This window comes from Echinops telfairi, unplaced genomic scaffold (assembly GCF_000313985.2).
Source record: "Echinops telfairi isolate 266 unplaced genomic scaffold, ASM31398v2 ScPeMD7_7423;HRSCAF=8461, whole genome shotgun sequence".
NCBI lineage: Eukaryota > Metazoa > Chordata > Mammalia > Afrosoricida > Tenrecidae > Echinops > Echinops telfairi.
Genome location: NW_022111323.1, coordinates 3,595,745 through 3,618,798, shown reverse-complemented (window position 1 = coordinate 3,618,798; position 23,054 = coordinate 3,595,745). Strand labels below are relative to the sequence as shown.

General features: G+C 38.1%; 1 protein-coding gene across 6 annotated transcripts in view; it reads left to right on the top strand.

Annotated features, from left to right (window-relative positions):
- ARHGEF9 (Cdc42 guanine nucleotide exchange factor 9) overlaps positions 1-22,273 on the top strand; it is a 308,501-nt gene extending 286,228 nt beyond the window's left edge. For all 6 annotated transcript variants that reach the window (XM_045297828.1, XM_045297832.1, XM_030887714.2 and 3 more), the window contains 2 exons: positions 6,520-6,588; positions 19,150-22,273. In XM_045297828.1, the coding sequence (XP_045153763.1) occupies positions 6,520-6,588; positions 19,150-19,331 (251 nt within the window). In that variant the 3' untranslated portion in view covers positions 19,332-22,273. The remainder of the gene's footprint in view (positions 1-6,519; positions 6,589-19,149) is intronic.
- The last annotated feature ends 781 nt before the right edge of the window (positions 22,274-23,054 follow it).

Below are 23,054 nucleotides of genomic sequence, written 5' to 3'. Positions count from 1 at the left end.
CTGCTTCCCATTTAATTTGGAGGGGCCTTAGTCAAGAATAGATTGTCTGTATGTGAATGCTTTTATTTCTGGGTTTTCTGTTCTGATCCATTGGTCCGAGTATCTATCATTATACCAGTACCAAGCTGTTTTGACAACTGTGGCTTTATAATAGGCCTTGAGATCAGGCAGTGCAAGACCATCTACTTTGTTCTCCTTCTTAAGAAATTCTTTTCCTATCCTGGGTTTTTTCCCAATTCCATATGAAGTTTGTAATCAGTTTTTCCATTTCTTGGCAGAATGATGCTGCAATATGGATCAGGATTGCATAGAATTTGTAGAATCCTTTAGCTAATATTGACATGTTCACAATACTGAGTCTTCCAATCCATGAATATGGAATATACTTCCATTTGTGTAGCTCCCTTTTGGTCTCTTGTAGTATGTTCTGTAGTTTTCTTCATACAGCTCTCTCTCTCTCTCTCTCTCTCTCTCTCTCTCTCTCTCTCTCTCTCTGTGTGTGTGTGTGTCTTCGGTTTATTCCTAGTATTTCAGCTTTTATGTGGCTATTGTGAATGGTACTGATTTCTTGATATCTTTTTCGGTATTCCCATCACTGGTATATAGGAATCCAATTGATTTCTGCTTGTTAATATTATATTCTGCTACACTACTAAACTTCTCTATTGTTTCAAGAAATCCTATTGTGGACCCCTTAGGATTCTCAATGTGTGAAATCATATCGTTTGCAAATAGTTAAATTTTCACTTCTTATTTACACAATCATACACCCTTGATATCTTTTCATTATCTTATGGCAATTGCTAGGACTTCCAGAACAATGTTGAATAGAAATGAGGATAAAGGGCATATTTGTTGGGTTCCCTGGTTGAGTGTAAATGTTTTCAGCTTTTCTCCATTGAGTGTAATATTAGCTATTGATTTTTTTCTATATGGCTTTTATTGTATTGAGGATTTTCCTTTCTAATCCTATCTTCTTCTCTTATTTTAAATCAATTTATTGGGGCTCATACATTTCATCACAATACATAGATCAATTGTGTAAAGCACATCTATACATTTGTTGCCCTCATCATTCCCAAAATTCGCTTTCCTCTTGGGTTCCCAGAATCAGCTCAGTTTCCTTTTTCCCCTCCCCCTCCCTTCCTCCTCCCCCCTCCCCCATGCACCCTTGATAATTTATAAATTATTATTATATCTTATATTACACTGCCCGGCGTCTCCCTTCACCTACCCCTCTGCTGCCTGTCCCCCAGAGAGGAGGTTATATGTAGCTCCCTGTGATCAATTCCCCCTTTCTACACCCCCTTTCCCTCCTGGTATCGCCACTGTCACCCCTGGTCCTAAGGGGTTCATCTGGCCTAGATTTCCTGCGTTTCCAATTACCATCTGTACCGCTGTGCGTCATCTGGTCTAACCAGGTCTGCAAGCCAGAATTGGGGTCCTGGTACTAGGGGGGAGGAAGCATTTATGAACTTGAGGAAGGTTGTGGGTTTCATTATTGCTATATTGTACCCTAAGTAGCTCATCTCCCCACTACCCTTCTGCAAGGTATGTCCAGTTGTCTAGAGATAAGGAGAATAAACCTCTCCTTTTTCTTTTTTTATCATTTTATTAGGGGCTCATACAACTCTTATCACAATCCATACACCCATCTTCTTCTAGAGAGTATTTATAGGAATGAATGTTGGATGTTATCAAATGCCTTTTCTGCATCAACTTTCTTGGTGGTGTGGTGGGTTATGTTAATTGTTTTTCATTGTTGAAACATCCCTGCATGCCTGGTATGGATTCCACTTGGTCATTAGATAGATAGATAAATAGATAGAGAGAGAGAGAGAGAGAGAGAGAGAGAGAGAGAGATTGATACATTATTGGATTCTATTGGCCAGGATTTTTTTTTCGAGAATTTTTGCATCAATGTTCATGAAAGATATCAGTCTGTAGGTCTCTATCCTTGTGGGGTCTTTGCCTGGTTTTGGTATCAGGGTTACGCTGGCTTCATAGAATAAGTGTGGGAGTTTGCTATTTCGTTCTATATTCTGGAAGAGCTTGTGTAGGGTTGGTATCAGTTCATCTCTGAATGCTTGGTAGAATTCTCCTGTGAAGCCCTCTGGACCAAGGCTTTTATTAGTTGGGAGTTTCTTGATGAACTTGTCTGTTTCTTCCTTTGCTATGGATCTGTTCAAGTTCTTAATGTCCATATGCATTAATTTGGTGAGAGGGTACATTTCCAGATAATTGTCCTTGTCCTCCAAATTATTGAATTGAATACAGTCTTCCATAGTATTGCATAATTAATCCTTTTTTTTTTCATTGTGGTCTGTTGAGACTTTCTCTGTTTCATCCCTAATTCTAGATATTGATGTTTGGTCCTTTATTTTCCTTTGTTAAGTTTGCTGGTGGTTTGACGATTTTGTTGATCCTTTCAAGAACCAACTTTTTTGCTCTGTTGATTCTTTCCATAGTTCTGCTTTCCAGTTCATTTATCTCAGCTCTAATTTTTATGATACCTTTTATTTTGCTGTTATAAGGATTACACCGTTGGTGCTGCTCTAACTACTGGAGGTGCTGAGTTAAGGTGTTAATCATATTTTCTCTTTTTTCATATGCGCATTTATAGCAACAAAGTGATCTCTGATAACTGCCTTTGCTGTGTCCCATTCATTTTGGTATGTATGTTGTATTGTCATTCTCATTAGTTTCTAGGAACTTCTTAATTTCCTCTCTAATTTGGGCTGATACCCAAATCTTTTTGAGAAGCGTGTTATTAAATCTCCAGGGGGTTGATTGTTTTTGTTGTTGTTCTTTCTAGTGTTAATTTCCAAGGTGGTCTGAATTAACTCTGTGTGTTTGAATTTTCTCAAGCTTGCATTGTGCCACAGTATGAGCTGTGTGCATTGGATAAGAATGTGCATTATTTTTCATGTTGATTGGAGAGCACTGAAAATGTCTATTAGGTCTAGTTGTTGATTATGTTGTTCAGGTCTTCAGTTTCTTTATTGGGTTTCTTACCTGCTGATCTATCTTTCTTTGAGTGATGTATTGAAATCGCCTACTATAATTGTTCATCTCATAATTTCTCTTTTCATGTCTTTGAGAATTTGGTTGATGAATTTCAAGGGTTTATCATTGGGTGCATATCTGTTTATTATGCTTATGGTTTCTTGATCAACTGATATATTGAGCATTATTTAATGCCCATTCTTACTTCATTATGTCATGTACCTTGAGGTGTATTTTGTCAGAGATTAGTATTGCCACCCTCTGTGTCAACCATCATATTTGAGCAATCTTCAGTAATTGACTTTTGCTTCTCTAGATTTTTACAGTATCTGCAGGTGTTGGGTTTTGCTTGCATCGCATCTGGGGTGTGCTGATGATAGAGTGTAATCTGGGATGTGTAAGGAGGAGTGCCTGGCTCTTAGGTTAGGGGAGGATCAGGTAGGTGCTGTGAAAACTATTGTGTGTAAATGAGGAGGGAGTGTGGTGAGTATGATAATTAGGGTTCTGGTACTCAGAAGTAGGTTTTAAGTGGTGGTATTAATCATATGAAGTCTTCCCTTAAGTAAAGTTTTGTGTTTATTTTAATGTGTTGATCAAGAGAGTCATGTGAGATGTGATTTTACTTGGTATATTAAACATGGTTGTGTGTTGCTAAGGTGGAGAGAACAGGATCCAGAGGTTATTATGGGTGTATGAGAGGGGTATAATGAATCTACTACAGTCCCGTATGAACCCTGTGTATTAAGTAGGTACAGTACTTGTGTAGGTAGAGTACAGTATTTCAGTTATTGTGCTTATACTGGTGGGTTCCTATACAAACTCAGAACTAGCTGCTCCTTACATGTAGTCATAGGATGTAAATGGCTATTATAATGGATGCTCCAGGGAAGAGGTGCTTCTTTTCAGAGGGTGATCTAGCCTGTGGCAGGGAAGCCACCAAGAAACCCGGAAATGCCGGGTTCCATTTCCCCTGGTGGGGGTGAGGAGATTTGTGTTTCTTTTCTCAAAACAAAATAGGAATATTTCTACCAACCTCCTGGAGCCTGCTGTGTTGCATATCTCAACAGCCCTGGTGCTGGATCTCTCTCCAAATACCCAGAGTTATTTACTTACTTATTTATTTTTGCAAAGCCACTCGGGGAGGGAACTGGGCCTTGGCTATGGCTTGTCACCAATGTATAGACTGTCCCTCAAGACTTCCCATGCTGATGAGTCACCAAAGTGGGGATGAGGGAGAAGAGGGGGAAGATGCCAGGAATTGCTGCTGCAATGGCAAGGGATTCAAAGTGTGGTGGATGTTGTGAAAAGGGACCTCTTGTATGACAAGCACATCTGTGCTCTCTGTGTGAGAACCAACAAAAAGAACTCTTGTGTGCTGTAAAACCCGGTCTCGTGTCCCAGTCCCTGACATGGCTACCTTACCCACAAATCTAGCTATCCCACAGAGAGTTGTTCCCACGGACGATCCCACATTGGCACCATTTTCCCAGGACTCCTTACATCTAGTTTTATATCTAGAAGAAAAGAAGGGTAATGTGAGTAAGTCTTGAGAAAGAAGCCTAAAATAGGGCAGGCAGTCAGGAATGGAAGATTATGGGCAAGCTCAAATTATGGCCAAAGCTGTCATTTGCTGGTAGTCAGAAAGGGAAAATCACAAGCAGGATGGAATTCCATGAGTATGCTTTTAGCTGATACGCAGAAGGAATGTTCTTTTCTGGGGAAACATAAAGGACTGCTTTTAAGGTCTTAAAACAAATTCAGTTTGCCTCACCCAGATTATTTTGGATAATCTCCCTTACAATAAAGTCAACTTGTTAGGGGCTTTAATTACATCTGCAAAATACTTTCATAGCAACACCTAGATTTGCAAGGACTATAATTAACCAAATTGACATCAATAAATCCATAGCATTTCTTGTTTAACAGCTATATAATATTCCATATTATTAAATAGCATCACTTCCTCATTTACTGGAAATTCAGTTTTCCAGATCCCACTATAGATAATACTGTAAAAAACTCTCATGTGCGTAATCTCTTACATATTTATTTTATTCCTATAGAATAGACAGCCTATGTAGAATGACTGAGTGTGAGGTTATGAATAGTTAATTTTAAAATAGACTTTCTAGATTAATTTGCAGGAATGCTATACAATCTACATTTCCACCTTGATTTTATGGTTACTCATTCCTACACATCCTCACCCTCATTGGGTAGTATCTGTTTGATTTAGTTTGCTATTCTCAACTAGTGATGTTGAACATTTATATAATACTTTTTTATATTCCTTTTGTGAGTTGCCTAGTTATATCCTTTGACTATTTTTTTTTAGTATAGCCTTACCTATACTCCAAAGATTTTCATATGAACTGTTCTTTTTATTCATTTTTAAGTAATTTAATGTTGGTTATAATTTCTTATGGATTCAGGCATTATTCAGAATAATTTTGATACAGTGAAATATATGAGAGCCAGAATTTGACAGGATTGTCTTGCTTTTCCAGATCTTGCAAGTTTTCTTCCTTTGGCAGAATACAGTCTTACCAGTATTTTAGTAAAAATATTTGAGTTTTCCTTTTCTGATAAGCTTCCACCTTACAATAGTTCTGGCTTTTGCAGGTTTTACGATATAGGTGTGATTTCTTCCCTGTTAAAATAAGCTGTTTTATGTGTTTTAAAGCTTGGAATTTTTTTTCTTTTGCCTTGAAGCTTAGGAATTTCACTAGTATATATCTAGATGTTAAAATACGTATATATCCTAATACTGCCTGGACATAGCAAGACTCTTTCAACAGGTGTGTCTTTAGGGAAATTTTCTGTTAATTACTTAATGAGTATAATTAGTATTTTTCTATTTTATTATTTAATTTTTCTGAAAGTTTTATTATTTGTATATGTGTTCTCTGTTCTAGGAGCGTGGTGGTGTAGTGATTATGCATTGGACTGCTAACTGCAAGGTCAGCAGTTTGAAACCACCAGCTGCTCTGAATGAGAAACACAGAGCTTCCTACTCCTGTAAAGAGTTACAGTCTCTGAAACTCTCAGGGGCAGGTCTACCCTGTCCTATAGGGTCACTATGAGTCAGAATCGACTCAATGGCAGTGAGTTTGGTTTGGTTTATTCTCTGTTCTAATGTTCTAATCTTTTGAGTCATTATTTCCTTTGTGTTTTTGCTTCTGGTTGTAAAATATGCTAATGGTATGGAATATTTTACATCTTACTTTGTTTAAGCATTCTCTATTTAACAACAGCTCCTCAAATCATATTCTCAATATTTTTGCCTTCTATACTGTGCTGTGCATCTTTATACCTAAATTATTGTCTTATTTTCTAATTATCTTAGTAAACTTAATATAAAGGATACTAGTAGGTGAAATAGAATGACCTCCCCCCACCCTATACTTTTATTCCATCTTGATAAACTGCTTTTCTAGAAAAGTTGCTCTAATGTATGCATTTGATGGAGGGTTTAAGCTTCTCATAAAAGAACCATATATTTCTGTCTCATAGGTTTTGAAATTTCTGAAAATCAGAAGAAGCAGGCTGCAATGACTGTGAGAAAAGTCACTAAACAAAAAGGTAAAATTGTCTTCACCTCCTAGTGTCACTCACTATCTGTGTGACATTTGAAAACCTTAGTCTGTCTATGTGCTTGCATATTCTTATGGCTATTACAGTGCTGCAATTCAGTGGGGTTGGCAAGGGCATATTCACATCCCCAAATACCCCTAGTAACAGGTGGCAAATAGTCTTAAAGGCTTAATGATTGGGTGTAGGGGGAGGTCAAAGAACCTCTCTTTTCCCTTATTTTTACTAAAAGCAAGAGAGAAATTAAAGTTTACTAGTAATTTAAAGCACAAATTCTCAAACTCACTTGGCCCACTGTTCCCTTTTCAGTGCTGCCCTGATGATTAAGAATGTACTACGATAAAGTGTAAGAATCTACTTCTATAGCCCACCCTCATTGTTCCAGAGTCCCCCAGGGGAAGATATCACCTACGTTGAAAAACACTGATTTAGACATAGACAATGATAAATGTGCATAATTTATTAATAAATGTATTCCAGATGTGTTTTCAGCTTACTTTCAAGTCAGGCATCCCAAATCAAAATAGAGAACGTCAAACTAAACCAAGATTCAGATACTCATTTTCTCTCTTTCTTTGAAGCATAAATTAAATATACATACTCCTCATTTATTGCCTTTATTAAAATATGAAAACCTCAAAAAGCTTACTATTTTGAGCATTAATGAGTCTGTGGGTTTGGAATCATGGGCTGTGGAGCATTCTCTCCTTTGATGAAACTCTTCAGGCAGCATCCAAGGAGCTGGCTAACCTGCCCTCCACTCTTTCCTACCAGTGGGGACTCATGAGACTAGACTCTTCTGGGGCCACTGTTTCCAGGAAGACATGCAGGCAGCTTGGAACCAGCAGACACTTGTACCAGGTTTTCATCTCCTATGTTGCCTGAGGACTTTCAGCTCAAATTTGCTGTGGTGTGGAAAGGGAGAAGAAAAAGGTCTCAGGGAGCCTAACCATGCGGATAAGTAAGGAATGAGTGTACTTAAGAAAAATACTTGGAAAATTCATTTGAATCTAAAATTAAGCTTTATTCTATATTTTTCATAAACCGGAACGAAACTGCAATGCCTACTTGAGCAAAGGGAATGAATTGCCTTCTGTTTATTAACAAACTTATTTTATATCAGTCATTTTATTTGAATGCTAGTGGTTATTCTAGCTGCAAGATCAGTGGTTCGAAACCACTGGCAGCTCTGTAGGAGAAAGAGAGGGCTTCCTACTCCCGTAAGAGTTATAGTCTTAGGAACTCACAGAGACAGTTCTACCTTGCCTACAGCACCACTGAGTCAAAATCAATCAATGAAGATTTGTTTGTTTGTTTTATATTATCCTGATAATATTGGCATATTGGTTTTTTCCCCCTCATGAGGAAATGGGATCATCAGGGTGAAGTGATTCTAAACCTTTGAGTACACTGATCATTACTCTCCATCTCAGTGTTCTGCTGAAGTCCTGTGCTGGGAAAGAAGAGTTTGATTTTCTGCTGCACCTCAACTGTGGTTTCTGGTACTGCTTCACTGTTACTGTCCCCAGGGGTGGGTGTGGTAGTCTCCTAATCTGGTGTCAATTTAAGGATTAAAAGTGTAGGGGTGGAGTCTAAGCTGTCAATCTGGAGATAGCCAATGAGACTTCTGTGGGCAGACCTTCTGAGAATTCTGGGAAATCTGGTACTTCCTACTTGGAGGCAGAAGACACCTCTTTCTCTCTGCTACTCCCTGGGAGACATTGCATAAGACAAGCCACATGGATGTACCCAGACCTCGGAAGCCACAGAAGCCACAGAGATGCCAGTGCTGAGATGTTTCCAATGACCCTGGATCCAAAGACTTTCTACCCACTGGCCTGTGATCTTCTGCATCCGGCATCATTGCATGTGTTTCATGAGTCTGAAGAGGACTTTATAGATTGATATCAGAAATATGGGCTATTATCGGACTTATGGACTTGATCTGGACTGGGCTGGGATGTTTTCTCAATGTTCGATTGCTCTTGTATGTAAATCTCTTTCTTATATACATATGTATGTCCATGGATTTGTTTCTCTAGTCTACCCAGACTAACACACTGTATAATATAAACTTAACTTCATTTTCCCCAGGTCCTTCCTTATGCTTTCTTAGTGAGCTTCCTGATCCAGAATTAGTCAACATAAAAATGATCAGATTACAGTTGCCTGAAATTCCAGCAGACTTACAAAACACCCTTAATTAATAACATTTCCTGTGACCAAGGCTAATGAATGCCTATGCATTTCCAGTTAAGCAGTATACCTAGCTGGGCCCTTCTGGCTAGACATAACGTTCCTTTCAGATTTTTTTTTAATTTTGCTTTTGCAAACCCCACATTGTCTCTTCTTATCATCTTGGAAATGTGATTTTTCTTCTTACAGCCACCCACACCACTTTGTGGATGAAAACATGAAGTGTATTGTGAGCAATCTGGAGAAAATGTCAATAAAGATATAATCTGTATTAGTATGAAAACCCTATGAGAAGCTCCGACCTTGTTCAGAAAGAAATGTTAGCATAAATGTATTTTTTTGCGGGAGCCCTGGTAGTGCAGCAGTTTGAAACCACCAGCTACTCTGAGGGAGGAAGATAGGGCTTTCTACTCCTGTAAAGAGTTACAATCTCATAAACCCACAGGGGCAGTTCTACTCTGCAATTATAGGGTCACTGTGAGTTGGTATCAACTTGATGTCAGTTTTGTTTGCTTGTTTCTTAGCAGTTTTATTAGCACTTCATCCACATGTCATACAAATCAATAATGCAATCATTGAAAAAGAAAATCATACAGTTATCACCACATTCAATTCTAGAATATATTCCTCTTCCTTGTTATTCATGTAATTATTTTTTTCTAACAGAAGCAAAAATATACGCAACAAAACATTCTCCAATTCCACAACTTTTACATGTGTAATTCAGTGTCATCTTCATGTTGTACAATCATTATTAATATCCTTTTCCAAATTATTCCACCACTATTAACATAAGCTCAATGCTCCATAAGCAACAACTCTTTCTTCTTCACTCAGGGTAACAATTGGTCAAGTTTGCTTTCTTTTTTTAGTTGCTTGTTTGATATAATATTAACATACAATATACTTCCATGCTTAAATCTCTTGTAAAAAGATTTGTGTATATATCATCACAATCAGTTCTGGTGCTCCATCTCTGCTCCTGCATTCATTGTTTTCTCCCCAAATCCTATCCCCCTCCCCACCTACCCTTCCTCCTCTACATCCCCAATAAACCATTGCATCAGTTATTGTCCCTATACATCCACTCCTTCTGTGCTTCACAAACTGGGAAACCTAACAGAAACAATAAAAAAACAACAAAACAAAATGGCAAGAAGAAAATAATACAAAGATAAAGATACAAATAAAACATAATAAAGAAAAGATCACTATCAATATTTAAAGGGCCAGAGAAATTTCTGTCCTCGAACAGATGAGAAATACTTCAGCCTAGAGAAAATTCAGGTTAGGTCAAGAGGGAGGTCAATTGACCAAGTTTCAATCTACCATAATCAAATTTACAATAATCTCTGTCTGATAGTAAAGCTGTTTGGGTCCTTTGCCTGTGATTCGAGTCGGGATCTGCCAGAGGCTTAATCTGAGTAGATAGTTTTCAGATGGATTTTGGTCTCCCACTGTCCTCCATAACCTTCTACAAATTGGGTGTTCACAATTTAGGTTCTGATACTTTCCCTTCACCGTATTTGGATTTTGTTATCTGCAGATCTGTGGATCACACAGGGTGGTGTGCTTCTTCCTGGTGGACTTAGTTGATGCCTCACTTAGAGGGTTGATTGTTTGAATACAAGCCTTTAAGGCCCCAGACACTATTCCAATTGATAGCGGGGAACTATATGCTTTCTTCACCAAATTTTCCTGTAGCACCCTTATTTTCAGTGATCATTTCAGAAAGGCAAGTATTAAGCAGGGTCATGTCATAAGAACTCATTGTTCTTGGATTGAGGCTAGAATTAAGTGGGAGCCCATAATCCATCTGCTTGCTCACAAGTTATACAGAACTCTGGTTTACTTTAACAGTCGTATTATGACTAAACAAACAAAAAACAAGAACAACCACAACAAAAACAAAAAAAAAGGCAGAAAAACAAACAAAGAAGCAACAAAGAAAAACATGTCACTCGATCCCCTGGTGTATAAGGGTATAACATCAATAATTTTGCAATGATATAGAATTTAAGATACTGTTGATATGAGGAGTTTATGTGAGTGTAGTACACCTGCAAGCTACAATCTATGAGTTGTTGCTTAGTACAGATTGAGTTCTTAATTGATTGAGCTCTGTTTACCCTGAATATGGGGATTGGTACTAGGGGAAATATTTATGTATCAATTCTTACAGGTGCAGATCCTTGCCTATCAGATTTAAATGTGTCATATTACTGCAAGGGGGAGTACTGGGGCATTAAATATATAATGGTTCTGGGTCCCCTTTCAATCCTCATCCACTAAGCCCTGGATCCTACCCAATGTCCAATTACTGCCATTTCCACAGTTTGGGGTGGCCACCCTTTGCTTCCTCTCCCATCAAAGCATTTCAGTCCTAAATCCAAGGGTGCAGGTAGTTTTGAGGTGACAGTGAGGTTTGTTGTTGTTGTTTTTGTTTTAAGTTTATTGTTTGTTTGTTTGTTTGTTTGTTTGTCCTTAGTTCCCAGACTGCAAAGGTGCTATTTTCCCAGGAGCTTACCTATGCCTCCTAGAGGCTTTCACCTATTAAGTTTCTGCCACTCCAATTTTCTACACTGTTCGTACCTACTGGTCTCCATAGTGATTCTTTACCCCAGCTCAAATTTCCTTTCACATGCCTATGGTCAAAATTGCAACCAGAAATAAACACTCAAGCCTCCGCACTGGATTATTAGGGAACAGATCATTTAAAATTTGAATATTTAAAATGAGGGAAGATAAAGCCATGAAGTGCCTGGCTTACAATATCTTATGATTGTGTTCAAAAAATAAATAAATAAACCAAACTCACTGCCTTCGAGTCAATTCTGAGACTGTAATTGCTTATGGAAATAGAAAGTCCAGTCTTTCTCCCTCAAAGCTGCTGGTGGTTTAGAACTGCTGACCATGCAGATCTCCACCCAACATATAACCACTGCACCACCAGGGCTTCATGGGTGTGTTCACACACACAAAGATAAAATATTGGGAGGTGGGAGTTAATCCTTCAGTATGAAAGAAATAATGGCTAGAAGGACCTGGAGGTGGCCTGCAGGGTTAGTGAATTATTTCATGTGACTTTTCTAGCCCAAATTCCTAATTCCCACCAAATGACCTTTACCTGCATGGGTTTGGTAAGAAGGTGGGGGAAAATACTGATATTTAATTCACCGGTGAGAAATTATGACCAGGATTCCTTGGAGTGCCACCCTGCTGTGTATAAAATGAGCCCTCTGAAAAGGATGAGGACTTCATTACCAACAAGAGCCAGGAATGGAATGTGTCCTCTGGATCCAAGATCCCTGTGCAGTGAACTTCCTGAATCTAGATGACAGCTATACAATCAGAGGAGCAGCAGCAGAACCAGTATCCAGATCACGGAACAGAGTGGTGGACTTTCCAACCCATGAAGCAAGTTATGATGAGTGCTTTTGTGCAGAAGGCTGCTTGCGGAGGAGGGTTCCTCTGCGCATTTAATTGGGGAAATTGGACTTTCTGACCCAAGGAAATAGACCTGAATGCATTTGGGCTGAGGCTTCAGGAATTTGGGCTTGCTGACCCTCAGAAGTGGAGCTGAGTGCCTTTGGGCTCAGGCTTAATGGAGAAGGGTGCCTCTGAGCACTTAATATAGGGAGCTGGGTTTACTGACCCTTGGAGCTTGAATGGAATGCCTTCAGGCAGAGGCTTACAGGACAATGGTATGCCCATGTGGACATTTATTAGCAGGTCTGAAACTTTGTTACATGTCCTGGTAAACAACTACCTACAGCATTTCTCATTGGCATTGCAACTTGCAAACATCCTTAATAATTCATTTAATAATGAATTTTGTCTGAGTTCTGTGTAACCATTCAAAAGGATATTAGAACCCAAAGAAGTACAATTTCGAATACTGATTAAGATAATACAATCTGTCTTTTCACTGGGAACACTTAAGGCAAAGAAACATCCACAAAGCAGCAAATCGGAAAACAATTCATTTTATTCGTAAAAAGCCTCTAAGCCAGCTTCCTTCTCCACTCTGTTTCAGTCTCCAGATTATTACTTTTAGACTCTGTTATAAAACTTAAACACAGTTCATATGAACAGCTTTCCCCTATAAGAGCAATCCTAAAGTCTTTAAAGAAAGTGTCCAATTTTAAACTTCCCAGAAGTCTTAGGACTTTCCTCCTTTATTTATACCTCTAGTCTTCAAGACTTTTGTAGTCCAGGGAAGTGGTGATTGATATATATTAAGACTGAAGGGTGCTACACTTGTAGAAGTCCCTCAAATTTAGGAATACAATATGTACAGCATGTACATGGGAAGAGCTGTCTGTGTATTCTCTCAGATACCTGTGAAACCTAGTTTATTTGATTTTCCCAAAGACTCTTCTCTGGAAGCGATGGAGAACATTATTGTTAAGATCTCTAAATGTCATTGAACACGTAATTACTCTTTTATCTCTTTCCAACACGATATGTGATATCGTGGAACTTTATTAACCCAATCTGCTATTTTGTGCTTAAATAATAGCACTTCACCGATGACTTTAACATTGCCTAGGCCTTATGCATTGATATAGAACTTCTTGTAAGTTCTTGACCAACACCTCGCTTCAGCAACTTTGGCATTATGGAGCTCCCTAGAGCCATAAACCTAGCCACTATCCTGAGGCTTTAGGGACAACTGAAAATCAAATTACTGCCTTACAATTGCTAAAACATTATTGAAGAAAAAGAATAAAGTAGTAAATTTTTATTTGAGTTATATAAAGGTTTATAGAGCATATCATCAGTTTTACCTTTAACAATTAATTCATTCACATTTTATTTCATCTTATCCATTGCAATCCCTTCAATGTACCATCACTTATCCTACTTCCTGGTGTTTCTTATTTCCATTACCCCTTCTTGCCTAGCCTTATGAACTTTGTCCCTTAGGTAAACACTGCCTTTTTTATATAATAAATTATTGATTATTTTAACATAGTAATAAGTTCAGTTCCAGACTAGAAGGGTGACTAAGGGCCACAATTTCCATTGAAACAACACTGTGGTGTAGTGGGTATGTATTGGGCTGCTAAACCACCAGCCACTGTGTTGGAAAAAGATGATGTTTTCTACCGTGTAAAGAGTTATAGTCTTGGAATACCATAGGATCATTTCTACTCTGTCCTATAGGATTGCTGTGAGTTGGAATCAACTTGATGGCAGTGCATTGTTGGGCTTTTTTTTTTTTTTAGCATACCTACCACACAACCTAGAATTTCACTACCAGAAATTTATAATAAAGGAATTAATACTTAGTTTCACACAAAAAATCTGTTTCTAGCAGCTTTGTTCATAATAGTCAAAACAAGAGGCAACCCAGTTATCTTTTAATTGGTGAGTGATTAAATAAATTGTGGTAAATTCATATAACAGAATATTGATATTAGTAAAAAAAATGATGTATGTAACAATTACCATGAATCTTCAAGGAATTATGTTTGCTGCATGAGAAAAGCCAATCCATAAAAGTTAAATATTACATAGTTTTATTAGGTAGCATTCTTGACATGAAATTGTTTTCAAAATGGATAACAGACTAATGCTTGCTAGAGGCTGCACTGAAAGAAGTAACTAAAAACAAGACTCCATGAATAGCTGGAATGCCAACTGAAATGTTTCAACAAGCTTATGAAGCCCTGGAAACACTCACTTACTTAGAGGACGAAGGTGCACCTGACCCAAGCCATAGTATTTTCAATTGTCTCACATGCATGTAAAAGTTCAACATTAAATAAGGAAGACTGAAAAAGAGTCTATACAGTTGAATTGTGATGCTGGAGGAAACTATTAAAAGTACTATGGACTGCTAAAAGGACAACCTATCTGTCTTGGAAGAAGTAACAGCCAGAGTGTTCCCTAGAGGCAAGTTTTGCAAGAGTTAATCTCATATACTTAGGGCATATTATCAGGTGAGACCAGTCCCTGGAGAAGGACATCATGCTTAGTAAAGTGGAGGGGCAGCAAAAAAGAGCAAGGCCCTCACCCAGATGGATTGATACAGTGGCTGCAACAATGGGCTCAGGAACAGGAACAGTTGTGAGGATGGTGCAGGACCGGACAATATTTCATTCTGTTGTGCATGGCGTCTTGATGGTTGAGAAACAACTCAATAGCACCTAACAACATCACAGCCTACAAAAACCTTTGGGACACAGCAAAAGCATTTATCGGAGGACAATTTATAGCAAGCAACACACATAACAGAATAAATCAAAGATCTACACCTTAACACCTCACCTCCAGCAACTAGATCAAGAGCAACAAGACAAACCCTCAAACCACAGAAGAATAGAATCAAAGATGAAAGCAGATATAAATCAATTGGAAAACAGAAAACAATAGAAAAATCCACCAGACAAAAAATGGATTCTTTCAAAGTTTTAACAAAAATGACAAGCTGCTGGCAAGTTTAACAAAGGAAAAGAAAGAGAATATGCAAATACATAGAGTAAAAAATGCAAAGAGTAACAACACAACAAATCCAAATGAAATAAAAATAATAATAGCACACTACTACAAAAGACTGTACTCCCTACTCCAACAAGTCTGACAACCTAAAGAAATGCCCAAATAACTAGAAATACACCATCTACCAAATTAATGCAGATGGATGTAAGAAACCTCAACAGACCATACCAACAACAACAAATAGAGAAGGTCATCAAGAAATTTCCAACCAAAAATGTCCAGAACCAAATGACTTCATAGGGAAATTCTACCAAGTATTCCAAGAAAAGCCATCATAAATTCTCCAAACTATTTCAAAATATAGAATGGGACAACAAACTCCTGAGCTCATTCTATTAAGTAAACATAACTCTGATACCATTTACTGGTTGTGTATTTTTTTGATACAGCCAGAAAATAGTGGGATGTTGAATTGTGGGAAGATTTACTGTCTTGGGAGTCAACATTCCATTCCATGGGCTGCGGGTAGTTTTTGTAGCCCTAATACAAAATATACTTAATGGCAATTTGGAGTCACTGTCATGCATTTGTATGACTTGAGCATTTAAAATTTTGTTTCCATGTTGTTGTTGTTTTAATAGAATTGTTTCTGAAAACCATTCTTTCATCATGGCTTTCTTGTCAGAACTGTGTGAATTCTGTAACACCTTTTGTCATGGTCATCCAAATTTCCTAATAATTTTGTTATGTGCTGTGAAGGGTTCAACGTTTGAGTTTGCATTGTGTGGCATTAAATTGTGAGTTAGTGGGACTTAAAATGTAACAGCTTATGAACATTTGAAGATAATAGTGCTTTACAACCGCTTTTTAAAAATTTCCCCCAAATTTAAAGCTGGAAAATCACTGGAATTTAGAAAATATTCCATTTTAGGATTTTGGTACATGCATTAAGAAGTGTGTACAATTGTGTACAAATTGTTCATAATATCTCTGTACTCATCTTAAAACAACAAATAAAAGCCCAGTTACAAAAAACATTGATGAACCCATGAAGCATCTCATGATATGAATGGACCTGGAAACCTTTATACTGAGCAAAATTAGTCAATCACAAAAGGACAAATATTGTGTGAGACCACTATTATAAAAATAAACACCATTATAAAGGCAGACTTCTGTTCTCAAGTCATGTAATCTTATAGTCTGATCTCCCAAGCAACAAGGCAATGTGCTTGCCTCGTGCTTATGACCCATATCCTCCTTTTTTTTACATCTTAAAAATCACTTTGTCAGAGTGGCCCTCACCTTAACTGGGGTCCGATTCTCGTGTTGAAGGGACAAGGAGAAGAACAATCATTCCTGAGATATAATATTGTTCCATAACTCACCCCAAACCCAGGGAACCCTAATGGAAATTCAAATCCAGAGGTGAGGTGAGCATGTTTGTCTAACAGAAGGTGATTTCACTTCTGTTGATAGGTAAACTAGGAGAAGCAACCTGCCATTGGGACAAATGCTTAATATTATATAGACCCTCCCAATGATAGAATACATCATGTATTACATTCCTAATCAGGTACTCTTGACTGAGTTTCTATCCAGCCCTTTGTGATCCAGGTTGCATGTTATAGACAATTGGGGCATTAGACTTTGTCCTTTTGAAGTACACAACAACCTTCATTAATCAAACCAGAAGACTCTGCTTTTGGAAAGCCCACTAAGTGAACAGGACTTTACCATATACATACTTGTAGCAGAGTAATTGCTATCCCAAGGTTGTGGATATGGAAGTCATATGGAAATCTCTTGCTTTGATGTGGCTCAGTAATTTGCAACTTATGACTACCATATATTTGCTATGTTCATACTCTTAGCTTTTTATGAAATGCCTTAATCCAGCAGGCATAGTTCCATCTTAGTAAGTGAGCATTATTGAAAATTTTGCCATATCTTCAACTCTAATTGTCCATGTAAAGAATGTCCAGTTACTTAAGTTTTAAATCGGTACAAGACCATAATCAATGTATTTTAGTCTAAAAATCTATCTTATAATTATATACATTCCTTTTCTCAGCAACATTTTAAGTTGTATACCATTGGCTAAATTAATAATATTTTAATAGAGTTGCCATATGCCCCATGAGGATTATTTATAATATTTTCCAATAAAATGATAATGATGTCTATAAAATTAACCAGGGACACCACAGATACATGAATGAATTTTGTACTCTAACTCATAGCCCTAACCTAGGAACAATTTGTTCTTATGATGTGGCCCTACTTGATACTTGCCATCATGAAGGGATCACAGAATATGTGCATGCTATAGTAAAGTGTGGTGAAGAAATTAGATGACCCCTAGCTATCAGAAAGAATAATGCCTGGGGTCTTAAAGTCTTACCTTAAAACTAGTAGCCATCTAAGTGTCAGCTAAGCCCACAGGGAAGAAGCACATGAGCCCCTGTGATCCAAGGATTATAAATAATAAAATCCAAGATCTAAAGATGGAATTGTATCTTAGATTCTGATTATCCGGTTTTATCTTAGATTCCAATTACTCAGTTTGTAAAAGGCTCTGGATGGCAGTGAGAAATGCATTTGCAGAGTCCCCACATGGATTAAACCTCCAGTGAATTCCCTCTGACCATTGAGCAGGGATGTGAATAGCCTTACTATCAGTCAGAATTCATTGGAAAATTGACTATTGCAGATATAGTTAGGTTAGAATTGAACATCTTATCGGTTGTTTTCCCTTTTGACCCATTTTTAATTTGTTCTCGTTTCTATTAATCTTCTGCTTTCTCTTCAATTGAGATTTTTCTGTGTTTTATTTTGTTGTAATTGTTGGGGGGTTGTGTGTTTGTTTGTTTGTTTGTTTGTTTTTTCATATTAAATCCAAGATAGGTAAATCTACTGAGATAGTAAGTAGAGTAATACCATATATACTCGAGTATAAGCTGACTCGAATATCAGCTGAGGCACCTAATTTTACCACAAAAACTTCATTAAAAATGTGCTAGAAAACTCAGCTTATACACGAGTATATATGGAGGTTGGGAGGAAATGTCACACTAATAATAAGAGGTGCAAGAATGAAGAAAATGTTCTAAAATGTATTGTGGTGATGATTACACAACTCTTTTTTAGCATATTTAAACCAGTGAATTCTATAGTACATGAATCATATCTCAATAAAACTGTTAACATATCTTTAAAAGTTTAGGTCTTTCATCTTAGTGTTATTGAAGCTATTCCCTTTGAAAGGTGTCAGATAGATTCCAAGTCTTCCTTGCTTTCCAGGAATCATAACTCCTGGTGGTGAATTTGCTTTCTTCACTATCAAATTCATTGCTCAATTAAGTGTGCGTGTCATCTCTCTCAACCAGAGGTAAAACCCTGAATCATTTGTTTAGAAAGGCCTTCTCCTGTAGATGTCTGCTGTGATAAGCAGTGGTTCTTAATCAGACTCCTATGACACTCCCAAAAGGAGTTAAGGAGGGGACAAGTTTTGCATAAGAGACTAAGCTTTTAGAAAGAGCTCTAGATTGGAAGTTCAGAGAATATGGCTTATGGCATTTGCTTTGCCACTAACTTATCATATGACCTTGGTTAGGACATTTCTCTCCACATCTGGTGTCCTTATCTGTAAAATGGTGTGTAACAGCATACCAAGTTTCTTAGTGATATCTTACTAGATGGAAAAGTTGTAATGTTTTGGTAATGGCCGCACCATTCCAAAATCTGTTAAAGACAGGAATTCTTCCTTTGGATGGTTTGCAATTACAATTCCTACTGTATAATAGTTGGCCTTAAATTGTCTGCCCAACATGGTCACTGAGTAATTTGAGAAGTTGCTTGCTACTACCTAACTTATGCCCTTTCCCTTTGATCTCTAATCTACTCCAGGTGTCAACTCTGCCCGCTCAGTTCCTCCTTCCTACCCACCACCGCAAGACCCATTAAACCAGAGCCAATACCTGGTCCCCGATGGCATCGTTCAGTCGCAGGTCTTTGAGTTCACCGAACCCAAGCGCAGCCAGTCACCATTCTGGCAAAACTTCAGCAGGTTAACCCCCTTCAAAAAATAATACCTGGAGGGAGTCAGATAATTTTAAAATAAAGTAAATAAAATTATATTTATAGATGGATCTTTTTTCAGAGAAGCACTGTTGAAATGTGTGTATGTAGAAGTATATATGTGTGTATATATATATATGCATATATGCACACAAACACACATACTCTTGAGTGTATGTACACACACACACACACACAGAAGGACCAAAAATGTTTTCTGTTGGTTTTGGGAGGTGAAGTTGGTAGTTAGTAGAAAGAGGTACCAATGACTTCCAAATATTTCATCCCTTCTAAAGAGTTTTTAGTTCTTACCTTGTTTACCTCCTCTTTCCATTAAAAAAAAAAGACATTTATAATTGTTCCTTTTCTTGTTGAGATAATCTATTTGCTCTCTTGTGAGTGATTCATTGACTTGTCATTATTACCATAGATGTGCTTGTATTTGGTTTTCTTTCCTGATGATACTGATGCTGATGATTTTCATTTCATTTAATGTAGTGGAGTTTGGGGAGTTGGGATTTCTTTTAACCCACTTTCACTTTTCACTGGGGATCCCTTTTTTCCTCTCCCTCAGCTGACCATCTGCAAATGTCCCTGAAGCTCTGCAGTTGCCCCAACAGCTTTTTCCCTGCATCCTCTGTCCTAAGTCTTGCCCGTCTGGACATGCTCTGTTGTGCCCTGTGACATAACTACTTGGTATTTATACTGCTTCCACTGTGTTTTAGGTGTTGTGTAGGGATCAAAATAAAACAGAAACAAAGGAGTGTTAGAGTATAATGATACTGGAAAGGACTCTGTTCAAGGAAAATTCTAGTTTTGAACTATTTCTTTGCTTAGCATTGGGGGTTCCATGTTGCCGTATTGGCAGGTCATGGTAGCATAGTTTGGATCAATTATTTTTTTGAGTATGCTTTTGGTTAAAGGCTTCCCTGGCCCAGAAGCATATCTAAACTGGAAGCCTCGTGGAGGAGGAATTTAACTGGTCCCCAATACCAAGAGTCTTTTAAGGCTGGACTCACCACAGCAAGCAGTCCAGGGAGCAGTCATTTCTGCTTCCATTTGCAGGTGGTTTTTTTGTTTTGTTTTGTTTTGTTTTGTTAGGGGCGGCACTGTTAGGTGTCTAAGGTGGGATCCAAGACAGAATCCACCTAATCAAGATCATCAACTTCCTTCTAGTTTTTAACCTGGACAGAGTCCAAAGCTGAAAGTTGCCTATTACAGGAAAAAAGAGACAACTTTGGCGCAAGATATATACTTGCAGTAGCTACCACTCCAGTTGTTAATAGATTGCATGGATAATCTTCCCTGCCTCCTTCCTTACTTTTTCCTTTCCCTTCTTTTTCCTGTTCTCCCAGTACAGAAGAATTTTTGGTGTTGACAAAGTTAAAGTAGTTCTGGTTCTCAAAGAAGATCCTGTTTCCAACATCCTCATGTCGCAAGACATTTGACACAAGTAAAAAAAAAAGACACAGGACACTTTTTCCTGCAGTTAAAGGGTATGAAACAGAGATGCTGTCCTCAGGTTCACATATGAAAGTTTCACACTTGGGCCAAACTAATTTCTCCCACAAAGAGGCAAGCTCATATTCCTCTTCCCCCATGTAACCACATGGATATATAGAGACCTTGATTAGCAAGTAATATGGAGTAAAAAGGAGCAAAGAGAGGTCTTAGACCCCATAAAAATAGTTCATCCTGAAATAAATCCAGCTTTTTAAGCATAGCTTGTTTGGTTACTGCGCTATGCCTCCTGAACCATACGAGGCCATGCCCAGCCTGAGAATATTTCCTTTGTAGAAATCAAATGACAAGTTTAAGCTTCAATTCCACACACACACACCCCGCCGCCGCGCCCCCCCCCCATGTTGGGTTGAAGCTGAGCTTAGCAAAAGTACATGACTCTGGACTGACCACTACTGCTCCTTACATAACTCAGTTAATTAAGCTCTCTTGGCAAGGGGCTTGGTGCCAAGTATTCAGACTAAAGTGTCCCACCTAGTGATCAGAGTCTCTCAGTAGCATTGCAAGTCTTCTTTGAGTGGATATTGCCCTCCTCCTTTCTACTCTTCCTCCTAGGATCAGCCATGAACTTTTTTTTTTTTTGAAGGCTAGGGCACACTAGGAGGGAATGTTTAGAATAGTTCCTAAGCCTATCAGACCAAACATATCTTGTACAAAAGCCTCTCCTCACAGGGCTTGTACCCAGAGCTCCAGTATCAGAGATATCACTTTCTGCTTTCCACCTCTCGTGTACTCAACAAAATGGAATCACTAAATGTCAATACGTTGTGAAAGCAACAAGAAATCAGTTTGCCATCCGTTGAAGTGGTTCCTCAGCTTTTAGTAACAAAGTGGACCAGTGGTCAGCATCTTAAAGGGGACCCTATTACCTTGGTTCAGGGTACCAACCTAGTCTTTGTCCTCAAAACAATGCCAACATTAAGAACTCTAACTCTTCTCCATTTCTGCATGTTCTTAAGATCCCCTTTCCTCAACTCAGTGGGGCCAGGATTTGATCTCCAAAAGGGTTGCTAGTATATTTGGAACCTGCTATAAGGTGATCCTGACAAAAAGATCCACTCTCTCTTTTACCCTCTCTTTCTATCCTTTTCTCTGTGTGTATATCTCTAATTGATATACAAGGAGGGCAACAAGAAAGTTCCAAAAATTCTAGTGTGAAGCCAAATAGTAATCTTTTAGTGCTTTGGGGGTAGGGGACTGGGCTGGGGTGGATGGATGGGTAATAGTGATTTTGATGACCCCTGCTGCTCTGCATTTGCCAGTTTATTCTTTTGTTTCTTCTATATGATTATTTGACTCTGTCAAACAAGTGTCAAACTTGTGTGTTTAGAAAACAACAATAAATGTTTAACAACAACAAAGAGAGATATTGTAATGACACAAAGCCTTATGAAAATATTTATGGAATTCAATAAAAGAAGTAAAAAGATGCTTCCATGATTAACTCTTGTTCTATTTGTGTGTGTGTGTGTGTGTGTGTGTGTGTGTGTGTGTGTGTGTCCAATTGCAAAATAAAGTGGGTTTGCCTGGAATGCGTTGAAAATCCCTGAAAGATAGGAGGGCAGCATACCTCAACTCAATCTTGACCTGCCAGTCCTTTTGTTGTCACATTGTCAAGGAGATGAGCACAGGGTTTCAGTGTCACAGCTCCAAATGTCACATGAAAGTTCTACTTGTGCCCTGAAAGAAAGCTTTGTTACAGTAACAGAACTGAGATTGCTGAAAACCAATAGTAAATCAAAGAATAGTAAACCAAAAGAATTACAAAACCAATTAAACTCCCAAACTTGAGTGGTTTCTGAATTTAATGTGAAAACATTGGTTGGGGGGTGGTATATTGGCAGATAATCAGGAATCTGGAGACACGAGTCTCTAACTTCCATCAAATCACTTCTGTGAATAGAACCATCCCTCTTAAGCTCATGAGATGAGATTTACCTGATATATCACCTGAGGCAGTACCTGGAAAATTGCCTAGGGCATAATTTCAGGCACAGATGCTGCACAAGACATTAATGAATGTTCCCAAAAAACACACTCACTGTCCAGTATTGCTTCTGAACTTATAATTAGACTTAAGTTTCAGCAAGCCCCAAAAGATGAAGTACAAATTGTGACTCAGGAAGAGGTGCACTACACTCTAAAAGAACTGCTTGTTTTTTTTCTAATATTTACCAACAGAATACTAAGGAATATGTGTGGAAAATATGATT